Genomic DNA, 15000 nt, shown 5'->3' on the forward strand with positions numbered 1-15000 from the left:
TATCTCCATTCTTTAGAATGTTCCTATTTTTCCATGAATCATGTTTCCGCGTTACAGACATCGCATTAAAGTGAAAATTAAAAAAGTTTCCAAAGTTGGTGATCAGTGTTTTTCACAGGTCAGCGACAATATGTTACCTCTGGATAGTGACAGGCATACTTCATACTTATGAAGCACTGGGGGAAAACCCTACGTGTTAAGGTGTGTGACAGTTGGAAAGTAATTTGTTTTAAACTGTAGGAATGCTTAATTTAGCTTAGCATAGCTCAAGACACGTCTGTTTGACTTTTTATTATTATTTACTTATTTACTTTTTATTTCATTATTACAAATTACGCCGAAAGCATACAACTTGACAGGTATGCTTAATCAAAATATGATCAGCCTAGCTAAAGTGCAGGTAGGCAAGTTAACGTGCAGTCTTATTTTTGTAACTCTTTAAATGTAACCTATTTTATATTATCCATTTGTGTATTACTACGCAGGAAGTGTGTAAACTCCTCATCCACATGCGGCACCCAGAAATATATCAGCAACTAGGAATGGTTCCTCCCAGGGGCTTTCTCCTCCATGGACCTCCTGGCTGTGGAAAGACCTTGCTAGCACACGCTGTGGCAGGGGTGAGTAGACACACAAAAGGTCGTTCAGAAAAGTGAACACAACCTGCAATGCCAATAATGATTTACCTACTCACATTGTTGGCACCTCTCTGTTAGAGAAAGAACAATCCACAGTGTTCACGGAAATAACTTGAATGTCACAAAAGTAGCGATAAATCTAATAATGAAAATTAATCAATGAAAATCTGATATTTCTCTTTGTGCAATATGTCACCCGTTTTTGTAAGGTAGTAATGTAGATCTTAAATTTTTGAATAATGTATACAACTGCAGTCACAGGGACATCAAACTGCTTGGAGATGGTATTACAGCCTTCACCCTTAATGTGCTTGGATTGGGATATGAATTAGAGGACATACCTTGGTTAAACATGTCCCTAATTTCAATCTCTTCTTGGGGTACCATCATTTTTTCCAGGCCTGTTTCATGAGTTGGTTTATCAAACTAATTGTTGAATCACAATTCAAAAAACTTAATGCCTAATTTTCTTTGGTTGATTTTAATTATGGTGGCACGATGAGTGACTGGCTAGCATGTGCGAGCAGGTGCTCAGCCTTCCTGTGTGGGCTTTGCATATTCCCCTTGTGCCTGCGTGGGTTTTCTCTGGGTATTCCGGTTTCCTTCCACATTCCAAAAAACAAATATTGAACAATGAACAGTAACATTCTAAACTGTTTGTTGATGTGAATGCGAGTGTGAATGGTTGTGTATTTGTGCCCTGCGATTGGATGGCGACCAGTTTAGGGTGTACCCCACCTCTCGTTCCAATGACAGGCTGGGACAGGCTTCAGTACCCCTGCGATCCTAGTAGTAGGCCACCTTCCTGGAGATGCTGCTCAGGGTGTTCCGATTAGGGGTGTCGAAATAGTGCTTTAATTGCCATCAATTACTTACAGTCACAGTTAAAGCGTTTTTTTTTCTTTGTTTTTGCTTTTTTATCGCGATAATCGAATTTTTAATCTCTAATTTTACTATTTCTACATGATGATGAGATCTGTTTTGATGCGTGGGCCTTGTGCTTTAGTTGTTGGGGATGTAAAATACAATGATCAGTGTCACACCCTGAAGTGGACACTGGCTGGCTGTCATTGTGTTTGGCATAACCTGATAGGCTCCTTTTGTAGGTGAGAGTGCCTCTTCAGGAGCAGAGAGATGATGTGAAAATGGAGGAGCATGTGAGAGTTGTTGGTCCGATGAATGGTAAAGGTAGAAGGATATGCCTTCTTTGTCAGAATTACTTTGCTTACCCAAAAGCATTGGAAGCCTACCACATAAATGCAAAGTAACCAGCCGTGACTAAAGCCCCAGGTGATGATAGTAACGAAGCCGCTAATGTAGCGAACCATTGCAAAATATTTTGCCAAACTAAACTCGAGAACAGCCCGCATATGAGCAAGTCTGGGGGTGACTGGACACTTAATTAATCCATTAAAGCCTGAGGCCCCTCGTGAGACATCTTTCTAAAACCTGCAGTCATCATTGGAGTTACCCTTGAAAACCTGACATTGTTGCGTAAATTGAGCACCTACAAAATAATTGTCTCAGCCCCTGTAGCAGGGAAACATAATTCCAAAATAATTTGAGAGGTTAGACATGTGGCTTTCACACAGGCCCGAGTTTATTCATCTTTACTGTTTCAATCTAAGATGCAAGTGAAGCACTATTATTGATACAAAAATAATTGAATGGTAACTACCATGTTGTATTCTCCTACAAAGACATTGAAATCATCGTTTACGAACATATATCGTAACCATACAGTATATCACATTTGGCTGGTTTCATGGATTTAAAGTCCGCAAGCGCGTCGTCTATATCACTGCCGTGACTTACATCAGAGCTCCCGCAATTTCATTGGCTAAGAGACCGAGAATTGGATTAAAAAAAGAAAATTACGTATTGTATGCGCTCTCCCAGCTTTAAAGGGGGAGAAACATGCATCAGCACTCCCGGCTTTGGTGATAGAAACGCGCTTGTGCGTTCCCGGTTTTAATGGTTAATGGTGAGTGAAAGTACAACTCATTTTGCTTTGATAGTCGTGAAAACAGAACCCATGGAATTGGCTGGAATTTTTCCATGAGAAATCTCTCCGTCATTGTGATTGATGGGCCCTCCACATCCCACGCCATTGTTGCTCTCTGATTTCTATCCCAAATTCAAATTCCCATATTTTTTGCCATCGAAGCTTTGTACAGTGCAGAAATAATTTTGAAAGAGTTACAAGATTTGAGTAAAAATTGAGTTACTCCACTGGCCGCAGCACCGATCGCCGCCTCGACAATGACTCAATGTCGCCCGCTTCCCCCAGGACTTGGGAGAAACTCTGACGGAGGTGTGATTTGAAACTCCTTCTGACAGGGGATTCTGCCAAACGTTCCCAGCAAACCTTCACAATAGGGATGGGAATTTTGACTAATTTGCCCGCTGACTAGTCTAGAATTTTATTTGCGACTAGTCTGAGCAAGAAAACGTGAAATTTAATGCATATTGAATTCAAAGTTTAAAATGCAAATGCTATTTTAGCCCAAACATTAAGGACATTTTGTTAATTTAAATTCTATTTATGTAACAACAACTGACTGAATAAAAGTGAACAACTGAAAGAGAAATACATTTTTGATACATTTGTCAATGCAATGCATGGCATTTATTATGAATAAGGTAATGAATAATGGTATCGACTCCCAATCCAGTAGGGTCTCATTCGGCATATGTTAGGTGCATTATCATTCACACAGGCGACGGCTTTATTTTCTAGTCCCCACGTACCCATCACACTCCGCAGGAGAGCAGCCAAGTTTTCAGCTGTGTGTCTTTCCTCCAAGGCGCATGACGCACACAGCTGCGGAGATGTCCTTCGTCCACATACGTTATACACGTCATAGTCATGTAAGATTCGGTGGCTATGGACGTTCATTCGTCTGTAGTTAAGGCATTGGCCACATAGCTGAGCCGCTCAAACGCTCGTAGCATCTCCTCTTTCGTTTGTTTATGGCTACTCTCGAGTTTGGGCATTATTGTTTTGCGACTTGGCACCACATACTCAAACTCGATATACAGCATTAATCTTTCGAACCATCTGCCCTCAACAAAAGAAAGCGGCAGCATATGGCGTCATTTTACAAATTAGTTGGGTAATCTTTGCTGTGCGGTGAGCATTGCAGCGCCTGGCTGGAACAAACGCTCTCATGCTCGTCTGACTGGCCCTGCCGCCATCGACCTGCAGATTTACATCGAGATTTACTTTGGATGTGGTTTCTCGTCGCTCCAGGAGAGTGGTTGTAAGCGAGTTTATGCTTACAAAGCCTACAGACGACCTTGTTGTCATCTGCTGCATCAAAATACTCCCAAACGGTGCCGTTGTTTTTCGTGGTAGCTTCGACATCTTCAGGATTTACTTTACTTCCTCAAACTTAGTGTCCCCGCCCCCTACTATGTGTACGTGCGGGCGGGGTGGGGGGGATCTATTCTCTCTCTTGGTGCTCAGCTTGTTGACAGAGGCAGAGGCGTGAGGAACAAGATGCGTGATTCTTAATGCAGCGTGTAACCAACTAGTAAAATACTAAAGGTTTAATAAATCGTAGACGGTTAAATGGTTAAACGAGTAGTCGCGCACACTTCACAATACGTTTGGGTCTGCCGGATCGGACTAGGATCTTCCCCCACCATCGGAGCCAACACACCACCAGGTGTTGATCAGTTGATAGCTCCAATCCTCTCTTCGACCAAGTGTCTAAAACATGCGGCCGCAAATCCGATGATACGACTACAACGTCGATCATCAAACTTCAGCCTAGGGTGTCCTGGTGCTCTCAAAGAGCCATTTTGACCTGGTTCCCACAGAAAAGCAAGCACTGGGAGCCGCAAACACTTTTGCGCCAGCTTGTTTGAGTTCCCAGGCACCGCTTTGTTCAAGTTGTATAATACCTTGTTTTGCTATTGGACACTCACGTCCACAACTGCAAAATACATTCAGTCGGTACACTTGAATTGATTAAAAGAGTACAAAAACCAAGCCGCCGACATCTGAGTATTTCAAAGTCTGCGCTCATGTGAAGCCTTTGAAACGTCACACCAGCAAACACATCTGCCTAATGCAGTGCAATACAACACCTCTTGTTACGAAAGGAATTTCAGGATACGAAAGGTAAAAATACAGTATGGGCTGCTACTCGCAGCTCCAGAGTTTCCTGAACGCAACATACACATAGCTGCTCTGCCATTGGCTATTACCTAGCATCTTCCTGGCATCCCGTTGGCTAAGAGGGACCTCTTCTGTATGTGTCTATGTGTGTAGATAGACAGGTAGATAGATATATATGTGATAGATATGTCTATGCAGCATCCTCGTCATTCGCCCCTCGGTCCATGAGGTGTTACGATAGTTTTATGTGAATTAGAAATGAGGAGAAGAAAAAAAGAAGAAAATCTTTTTTTTTTTGTCCATACAAACAAAGCAAGAGATTATAGACAAGTATGAAAAGGGGATGCGTTTGGTTGATCTCGCCAAAGAATATGACCATAATGTATCGACAGTCGTCACGTTATTGAATCAGTTCTTTACAAAACGCCAGGCAAAAACCACTTCTGAGACAGAACATGAACCAAAGAAGGCAAAAAGCGATGAGGACAGCAATTAAAAGGTAAACAACCATCATTTTTATTCCTTACTCTATTCTTTGTTTTTTACATTATGCACAACTCTCATTTATTGTGCAATAATCTAATTGTAACATGTATTTGCTACATGTTTTGATGTATTTTTATGCTTTATAAAATATTTATTTCTGAATTTTGGGGGTTTGGAACAGATTAGGGCATTTACATGGAAACCACGTCTCTACTTACAAAATTTTCTAGTTAAAGGGACACTTGGATGAGCTTAACTTTGGCACTTATATAATAAATTAGCATGTAAAAATGAGTCGTAAATCAGTACTAAAATGCGCCCCCCCAAAAAAACTCTGTAGTGATTTAAGGACTTTTTTTGTGATTAGATTTACGACAAATTGCCCCACACCTTTTTGGGGCTGGGCTTGTTATTTTTTCGGTCTCAGCAGTCTACGTCACAGGAGGGATGCAAGCGTGGTAATATTGCTCACTTTGACTTTCACGTTCTGTTGTCCAAAATGGCGACCGATCGCCACCAAAATGTAAATGCACATTACTACTCTTGTCCACTTCAACCTGTGAAAGTATAAAAGTGTTCTGCACAATATTTTGGACATTTAGCGACGTTCAACTCGTGTCAACTCTCGGGAGGCAGATGGCGACTGGCAGGGGCAAGCAATCAGGCAAGAATGGATCTTTAGCCCCCCATTTTCCCGATCAAAAAATATATAAAATGAATTTGTTAATGAAAACATGGGCATCCCAGCCCAACCATCCCTTTAAGAAATTTCTTCCAGAACAAATTAATTTCGAAAGTAGGGGTACCACTGTATTTCACATGCTTTTTAAGCCCTTTAACTGTTTCAAAACAGCAACCTGAAATATTTCAAAAGGTATTTTATTCAGAATGACTTGGTCATCCAAGGCAAGTATTGCAAAGATAATTTTGCTTTCATGTTCTAATAAAGCAACAAAGCATTAAATGAAGATCCTGAAAATTATAGAAATGAGGGATGACAATGCACTGTATATGTCGATTTCAGGAGTTGGACCTGCCCTTGCTGAAGGTTTCTGCTCCAGAATTAGTGTCTGGAGTATCTGGAGAGTCCGAACAGAAGCTCAGGGAGCTGTTTGACCTTGCTGTGGTTGGGATACTTTATTTGACGTGTATTTGAGAAATCACGTTAAACTAAATGTCTAAATTATTGTCTTAACCTATTTGGTACCTTTCTCTTGCAGAGCTCAGCTCCATGTATCCTATTTATTGATGAGATAGATGCTATAACACCCAAGAGAGAAATGGCCTCCAAAGACATGGAAAGGAGGATTGTAGCCCAACTCCTCACCTGCATGGATGGTACATGCTTACATGCATCCATGCATGCATACATACATACATGCATGTATAGATACTAGGGATGGGACGAGACAAAAATCCCACGAGACGAGATGTCTCACGAGATTGAGTCCGCGAGAACGATATGAGATTTCTGCTAAATTTCGAATAGAAAAAAAATACCTAATGTAATTTTTTCAGTTTGCAAATTTTTTATCGAACAGACGGCAAGAAAATTTAATCATCTAGCTCTAAAGTGCAAATGCAAACAGGAGTCACTTACATGAGTCGTTACATGCTCTCAAATATTGCTGCAATAACAGCTAAAGCTGATATCTTTCCACTTACTGACTACTTTGACAAATTCCAACTGTGCTCGTACGTCCGCTGATAGTGTAGTGGTACACACGCCTGAGTTGTGTGCGGGCAGCGTGGGATCGATTCCCGCTCAGTGACAGTGTCTATGTGTGCCCTGCGACTGGCTGGCGACCAGTTCGGGATGTAGTCTGCCTTCGCCCATTGACGGCTGGGATAGGCTCCAGCAACTCCCCGCGACCCTGTATAGGCTAAGCGGTTTGGAAGATGACATGACAACTGTGCTCGTGGGGCAGTAACTCAATTGTATATAGTGTTTTATGTTAATTTGTTGGCTTTATTTATTTATATTTATATTTTATATATTTGTTAATGTTTATTGATATGTTTTAATAATCGATGTATCACTGCCTCTTATTGTTTTTTTATTTATTGTATTGTTTTTAAAGTGCTTTGTTACAGCTCTAGCTGTTATGAAATGCGCAATATAAATACAATTGTATTGTATTGTAGAGTTCAACTTGTTTCTCAGTCGATCTTCAACAAGAGGAATGTCACCGCATCGGTGTCAAGATTTCTGCAACTCGTCGTAGTTCTGGGCTCCTCAGAGCTGAAGATACGGCACCCCGCTGCTCTAGATCGCGAGCCATCATGTCCAAGAGTTGTTCTAGCACATGATTACGTCCATAATTAGTTTGTGCGCGGGCAGCTCGAGCTGTCTTTATTTAGACGTCAAAAGTGCTGCTGCTGTTGATCATCGGTGAAAAAAAGAAACTATACGCTTGAGACGTCTAAACAAACATGACTTTGGACCAGCTGCACTAGCGTTGCGTTCATTGCCTGCACGATAAGCACTTAATGTGTGGCTCAAGGCCAGCCTCACGTATCGCCACATCCATGTTTCGAGCGTTGTCGGTCACAACAGCGACTCCGTGATTTGGCCTCGGAAGTTCCCATTCGGTGACAGCTCCTTTTAGGACATCTGCTATATTCACCCGGACTCCAAAACACCGTCAAAATAAAATAGATCTCGTGCTGTGCAGGGACGAGAAATCATGTGGCGTTCTAATCCCGCGAGATCTCGTAGCACGAGATATAAATAAAATTGTATTGTAGTGTTCAACTTGTTTCTCAGTCGATCTTCAACAAGAGGAATGTCACTGCTTCAGTGTCAAGATTTCTGCAACTCGTCGTAGTTCTGGGCTCCTCAGAGCTGCAGATACGGCACCCCACTTGTAGCACGAGATCTCGTCCCATCCCTAATAGATACATACATACTCTACATACATACATACATGGATACATATGGTATCTAATGATGTGGTATACACGTGGACAAAATTGTTGGTACCCCTTTGTTTATAAAGTAAAAATAATTTTATTAACTATTTAATTGTACAGGAAGTCCTCGAATTATGACGTACACGACCTATGACAGTTCAAAATCGTTCTCTAAATGCAGTAAATATCAATATATGTTTCGACATAGAAGATGACCTTGTGGGTGTCAGTGAAGATGATTAAAGTGACTTGTGATTTAAAACACAGAAGAAATGAAGAAAAATACTGTTTATTTTCTCTTGATTACGTTCCGGTTTAATCAGCAAAGTTGCTGCTATGTTAAAAGGCACTTTTAGGAAAGAATCTATTCAGTTACATGTATATTTACAGTTCAACATCATTCTGTAAATGCAGTAAATATCTCATTATTCAACATAGAAGCTTATATCAAAGTGCGGCTTATAGTCCGGAAAATACGCTAGGCGCTTAAAAACAAGCTGTACAATATCAAAATCAATCCTAAAAGCACAGGAAGCCAGTGTAGGGAGGCCGGTACAGGAGTGATGTCATCTTACTTCTTACGTGTACCGGTTAGCAAATGAACAGCTGTGTCATGTTTTTTTCAAAATAAATCCAAGGGGAGGAAATACAGCATAAAAAAATTGGCTCAAGGGTTGAGCTTTGAGGCACTCTGCAGTGGAGAAACACCTTGCAGGATACAGCGTCCCCAAGACTGACACAGAAGTTCCTCTCAAACAGGTATGACTGGTTGGGAAAAAAAAAAAAAAACCTCCAGAGCAGAACCTCGAATGCTCAAATAGGTCCATACCCAAAAAAGTATCCGTAGCAGTTATGTTGAAAAATGTCAGCTACATTTATTTTTCCGAAAACAGGTACTAGGAGAGAGGAGAGAAACTGGATAGAAGTTTTAATTTCAAATGAAACTGAGATGTTTTTTCCCCTTACCTCCTGACAGACTTGAACAGTCTGGCATTTGCAACACAACTCCTTGTCATTGGTGCTACCAATAGGCCAGACTCCCTTGACCCTGCCCTGCGTAGAGCTGGGCGCTTTGACAGAGAGATATGCCTTGGTATCCCAGATGAACAGTCTCGTCTCAGGTCAGTAAAATATCATTTGGAAGATAAGTTCTCAAGTTTGCCAACTGCAGATGGAAGCTTCTCTTCTTGTTTTGAGTATGGAAATGTATTTTGTACATTATACCTGTTTAACTAAAGTTACTATTTTTTTCATTAACCAATATAAACAGGGATATATAGAAATATAAAATGAACAAATAAAATAAGTACAGATTGTTAATGAGGAGAATTGCCGTGACCCCGAGCGTTCTATCCCTGTTAGTCCGGAGTCACCGGAGTAACCGATTCCAAACTCTCCATTGGAAATCATTGTCCTTTCATTGCTTATAACGTCCAAAAACAGCGATCAATTGGGACCAAAATTGATGTGGACATCCCTACTAATGCCCACTTCAACATATCAAAAGGATGAACCTCTCTGTGGCTGATTTATACGCGAATGAGGAAATGTGGAAGTGAACAGAGCTACATAGGCTGGGGCTAGCGCACACTGCTTCTTTGCTAGAAAAAAACCCCCCAAAAAACACTGCATCTTTGCTGATCACGGTTAGGACGAACGAGCGGGGCATTTAACACCCGTCAGGATATTTACAGAGACTGAAGTGCAAATGAGTAGACGTGCACATTTATTTGGATGAGGAATTGCCCCTTTTTCTCAACCAACAACACGCCGTACAATGTGGAACGTAAACGGCCAAAAAGGTACGTTCCAATTGGTGTTGTTCCTATACCACTTTTTGGGCCCCGATACCGATTCCACTACCTGGATGGCGATACTGCACCGATACATTGCCATTTGAAAAATCTAAATACAAGCGCTATTTTTCTTGTAATTCTAAAGAATTGCATACTCACTTAAATGTAAAATTATTCATGTTTAAATCATCACTTGTGAAGTATCTGTTGTAATAGGGCTGCTCGATTATTTAAAAAAAAAAATAAATAAATAAATAAATAATAATAATAATCACGATTATTTTGGTAATAATTGAAATCACGATTATTCAAACTATTATTTTTTGCTGCAAAAAACAAGAACAGGTTTAAACATGTAAAAAATATTAAGACAAAATTCTTTGAAACACTATAATTTAAGTTCGTTTTGCACCTAACAATATTTATTAAATTAATTATTTGAAAAAATGTAAAAAGTGCACATTTATAAATTAAAGTATGTTTTCCTTGTATTAAATTGCCAAAGTAGTGAACTGCTTGGAGTAAAGTGCCAATATTGACAGAATAACAGATATGCTATTCATCTATACATTAGACCTTTGTCTGGAGGCTTTTTTTGTTTTGTTTTTAAAGTAATATTTAAGTAATTTGTTTCGGATGAATTACAAATTTAATATGCTGATTGGGTCAAACTAATTTAAATGTTGACTGTTACATACTAGTAATCTATACAATACTTCTAAGTTACAGTAGGCCATATATAAACTGCATTACAATATAATGACCAATAATATGTTTGCAAATTGCATTTGAAGCAATTTGAAACAAAAATAATGACTTCATATTCTAGACTACACAAGATATATAACTTAAGTCACAATAATAGTGTTTAGCATAGTTTCTATTTTTGTGCTAGTAAAAGTAGTGTATATTTGCATAAGATATGTTATTTAAAATAAATCCTTCGTGCCGATTGCGAAGTGGAGTCTGTGCCCTAAACATTTGGAAGGCTTGTCCGGGTTATGTTTTTGTGTCTGTCCGGTGTTGATGGGTGGGGGTTGCTGCGTACGGCGTTTCAATGTTGCGCACGACGCCAAATCTGACTCTGTGTTTTCTTGCTTTGGTCTATCATAACATCATCTTAAACTAAACAATGGTTGAATAGATTCGTCGCGTTGCCGGTGGGTGCAGAAACAACTGGCATTTTATACGTCCTTGCTCCCCGTCTTCCACGGCGAACCCAAAATGTAACCGAATAAGCGATTTCGACTTGCCTTACTTGTTTACAAATCGTTCCTGTGGCGGTTCGTGCGCCATTTTTAGGTCTGTTACTCTGTTAAAACAAGTAGGAGCGTGCGCAGTGTGACTTGCCGGGTGCGGGGTACGGGCTGGATGGCTGGCTAGCTCGCTAGCTAGCATGGAGAGGGCGGCGCGGCGCAGTAACTCGTGAGCGCATGTCTCAAAACAACTAAAACATTGTATTAATAATCGTTTTTTTACGATTATGCCAATTTTGTGATCATGGAGTGTAATAATCGAAAATCTAATTGAATTTCGATTAATTACACAGCCCTATGTTGTAACATATACACACATAATACGTGTGTTGAATAAACAGCCTATTTCCATAGCTCTTCGTGCTGGTGAGATTGCGACATGGGCTGGATATTAACATGCATGTGCATTTGATTAAGGCCCTTCTATTTCCCTCCCATGTGCGGCTCTCAAATATGCGCGCTGCATTCAAAGAATGATACCAGTATCAATAACCAGCATCGGTGCTTCATTTGTTAGTACTCGCCGATGCCGATACCAGCATTTTAATGCGGTATCGGGATGCTTGCCGATACCAGTGTCGGTATCGGAACAACACTAGTTCCAATGCAGCCACACTCTGTTGTGGAGTCAGCTGGAACTTTTTGTTCGCTGAACATTGACGCTTGTTCGATGAGGGCTTAACTCACTCTCTGGTGGCTCTCTGACAACGCACGCGACTGCTTGGGAGGCAACCCCGCGCCTTGAAGATCGGTGCAGGCTGGACGCAGAGTAAGGAGCTAATGTTGTTGTGCTAACACCTTTTGTTTCAACGACCTGAAGCTAGTTGTTGCTACTATTAGCCGTCCCATTATCCTACCTTTAGCCGGGAAGGGAAGAGGGGGGCGTAAAGCTCCAATCTGCCTGCTGCTGCTGCAAGCCGCCGTCTCTCTCCCTCCTGAGACACGAGTTTAGCGTCGCTAAATGTCCGAAATATAACCAGTCGGGGTTCGTGTGCAGATTCATGCTATTGTCCGCTTCAGCTTGTGAAAGTGGAGGAGCAATCGCCACAGTATTTTTGATTTTGTGGAGGTGATCATGAGATCACGTTTTATGTTAATAAATCCAAACTATCGTGCAGAATACTTTTATACTTTCACAGGTTGAAGTGGACAAGAGTAGTAATGTGCATCTGCATTTTGGTGGCGATCGGTCACCGTTTTAGACAACAGAACTGACAAAGCGAGCAATATTACCATACATGCCTTCCTTGCGTGTCATAGACCGCTGAGACCGAAAACATAACAGAAGCCACGCCCCTTTTTGGGGCGTGGAAATTTGTCGTAAACCTAATCACAAAAAAAGACCTTAAATCACTACAGAGTCTTTTGAGGTGGGCATTTTAGTACTAATGTCATTTTTAAAATGCAAACCTATTATATGTGCCAATGTTAAGCTCACCCAAGTGACCCTTTAAATGTTGCAAAACAAAAAGTAAAAAAGAGAAAATCAAAAATCTAAATGAAAAATCAAAAATTGATTAAACATAAAAATCTAAATGGAAAGGGAAAATCCAAACTGATAGTATGAATAAAAAAGTCAAAAAGAGAAAATCCAAAATCATAGTCCGATCCAGGCATGAAGCATAGAAAAAGACAACACTAGTATAAATGAAAAATACTAATAAAGCAAAAAGACCAAGAAAAATCAAAAATCAATTCCTCATATTGAAGATTTATAACAAACAAGATCAACAAGGAAAACATCTTAAAAGAGTGGTCTCAAAAATGAGCCTACTAGCTTTGCAGTGCTTCTGCGATTTTTCCACAAAACTGAATTTCTGTCAGTTGTCCACTGTCTTATTGTCGCAATTGAAAACCTCATTCCTCACCACCCAAAGAATTCCACATTCCCAAGACACAGCCCCTCTATTTTAAACTGAGATTTTTGGGGAGTGTAACTCAAAATCCATTAAATACTTGGTTAATGTGTACTGATATATAATGATTTGCTCTTTTAGTTCATATACAATCAATAATTTGTTAGAATATACAATACAATACAATTTTATAAAATATTTATAAAACCTCACTACTCTTTCGTGTCACTACATTTCGATTAAAGATCGCTCAAAGACAATCGGACTCAGTGACATGTCTACAAAGTAGAAACAAATTATGGAACATTTTGCTTAAGTTTTTTTCTTTTATATTAACACACTATAATTTCCTTGTTTTTTGGAGTTCTGTGAGACTACTTAAATTAATCAAATGTAGCGCCCAATTTAGCAAGAGCTATTAACAGCATCCATACAATACATCCATTTTTGTTAATGTGCTGAATTGTTGGTAAAAGTGACTAAACTACAGTATGGTGACAGATGTTGAAAACAGAGCTACATTACCCAAGTACTAATGCTAACAGTGAAACGAATCATTAGATTGCAATCTATTGCCGTAAGCCTGAGTCCAAAGCTATTATTTGAGACAGACCGATGTTATGAAATACATGTTAATAAATTGGATATACACGTTGCTGACTTTACCTGCTGTGAAGATGCGTCCCCTGAGCCGCTGGAAGCGCTGTCCGATCCGCTCGCGTTCGGCATCTTTGTTTTCTTCTCTACGGAGAGGAATCGCGGATTGATTAGCTCCCCTTCAGACCTGCCTGTGTTCTGTGTGACGTCGTCCTAATTTGCACGTTGTGCAGATTTGTCCTCACAAAAGTGATTCGTCGTAAACTGGCAATTCGTGTGAAGTGAAGATTTGTAGTCGTAGAAGCGAGAGTTGTATTCACAATACAATGGCACTCACAGTTTTTATTCGTACTCACAAGAAAAGAAGTCAAACCCTCACAATTTTGATTTGTACTCACAAATTATTTCTATTACGGATACGAATCTTTAATCACGGATATGCCTTTTACGATTACGGATACCAATCTTTAAATCACGGATATGCCTTTTCTGACAGCGATACCAAATTATTTTCAAAATATTTTTCTCACAGATTAATTTTTAGATAATGATCACATTTAGGTTAAATAAGCCATTTCTGAAGGAAACAAAGTACATCAGCAGTGTGAATGGGAACAGACAGCTCCTAGGAGTCTGAGCATCGCTTCGTACCATCCAACAGGGCACCTTAGTCTTTTTGTTCAGACAATGAGGGGACTCAGTACTTCCTCACAGTTGATCACAATGTTCGAAACAAAGAACTACTGTATAATGGTGAGAATCAAGGTGTTTGAAAGCACAAAGTCAAACACACCTTCATAGTGATGCATGACACTCACCAGAGAGAAAGATTCAGTATGTGTAAATAGCAGCTATATTCACTTTAGCTAAACTACAGTGGCTTATTTCAGGTGTAAGGAACCCTTCAACATAACAAATTGAAGTTAGTCAGTCTTATACGCGTATTTTGGCCGTACAATAAAAATCAGTAGCTATTTCATCCAGAATTTTGTGAAATGACAATGATTGAATATTGTTTTGTCCTGATTACAAAACAGAAGTGTTTTAGTGTCGCCCAATATCATTCAAGAGACCTGTGTCGTTTTGTTCAGGAAAAGAGGGGACTCAGTAATTACGTAATCACAAAGTTTAAAACAAAGAATTAGTGTTTAAAAATATATCGTACAGCTGTCATAAGGGAAGGTAATTTTGTAATTTAAAATCTGCTTGATGGGAGATGTTTTGCGGGTTATCGGATGTTTTGATCGGCAATAAAAGGCTTTGATCAAATATTCCGACCACCGCAGTTGGTATGAACATAGCATTGTCTGCTGTGTGTGTGTCTGGAGTTTG

At 39.9% G+C, this 15000-nt stretch overlaps 1 protein-coding gene across 3 annotated transcripts in view; it reads left to right on the plus strand.

Moving 5' to 3' along the window:
* The window catches only part of nvl (nuclear VCP like), a 148328-nt gene that overhangs the window by 76783 nt on the left and 56545 nt on the right, over positions 1-15000 (plus strand). For all 3 annotated transcript variants that reach the window (XM_086045707.1, XM_086045708.1, XM_086045709.1), the window contains 4 exons: positions 486-620; positions 6275-6376; positions 6471-6588; positions 9140-9284. In XM_086045707.1, coding sequence (XP_085901833.1) covers positions 486-620; positions 6275-6376; positions 6471-6588; positions 9140-9284 — 500 coding nt within the window. The remainder of the gene's footprint in view (positions 1-485; positions 621-6274; positions 6377-6470; positions 6589-9139; positions 9285-15000) is intronic.

The sequence above is a fragment of the Filicampus tigris genome, chromosome 11 (assembly GCF_054856515.1).
Source record: "Filicampus tigris isolate MCC_2025a chromosome 11, RoL_Ftig_1.0, whole genome shotgun sequence".
NCBI classification, from domain to species: Eukaryota; Metazoa; Chordata; class Actinopteri; order Syngnathiformes; family Syngnathidae; genus Filicampus; species Filicampus tigris.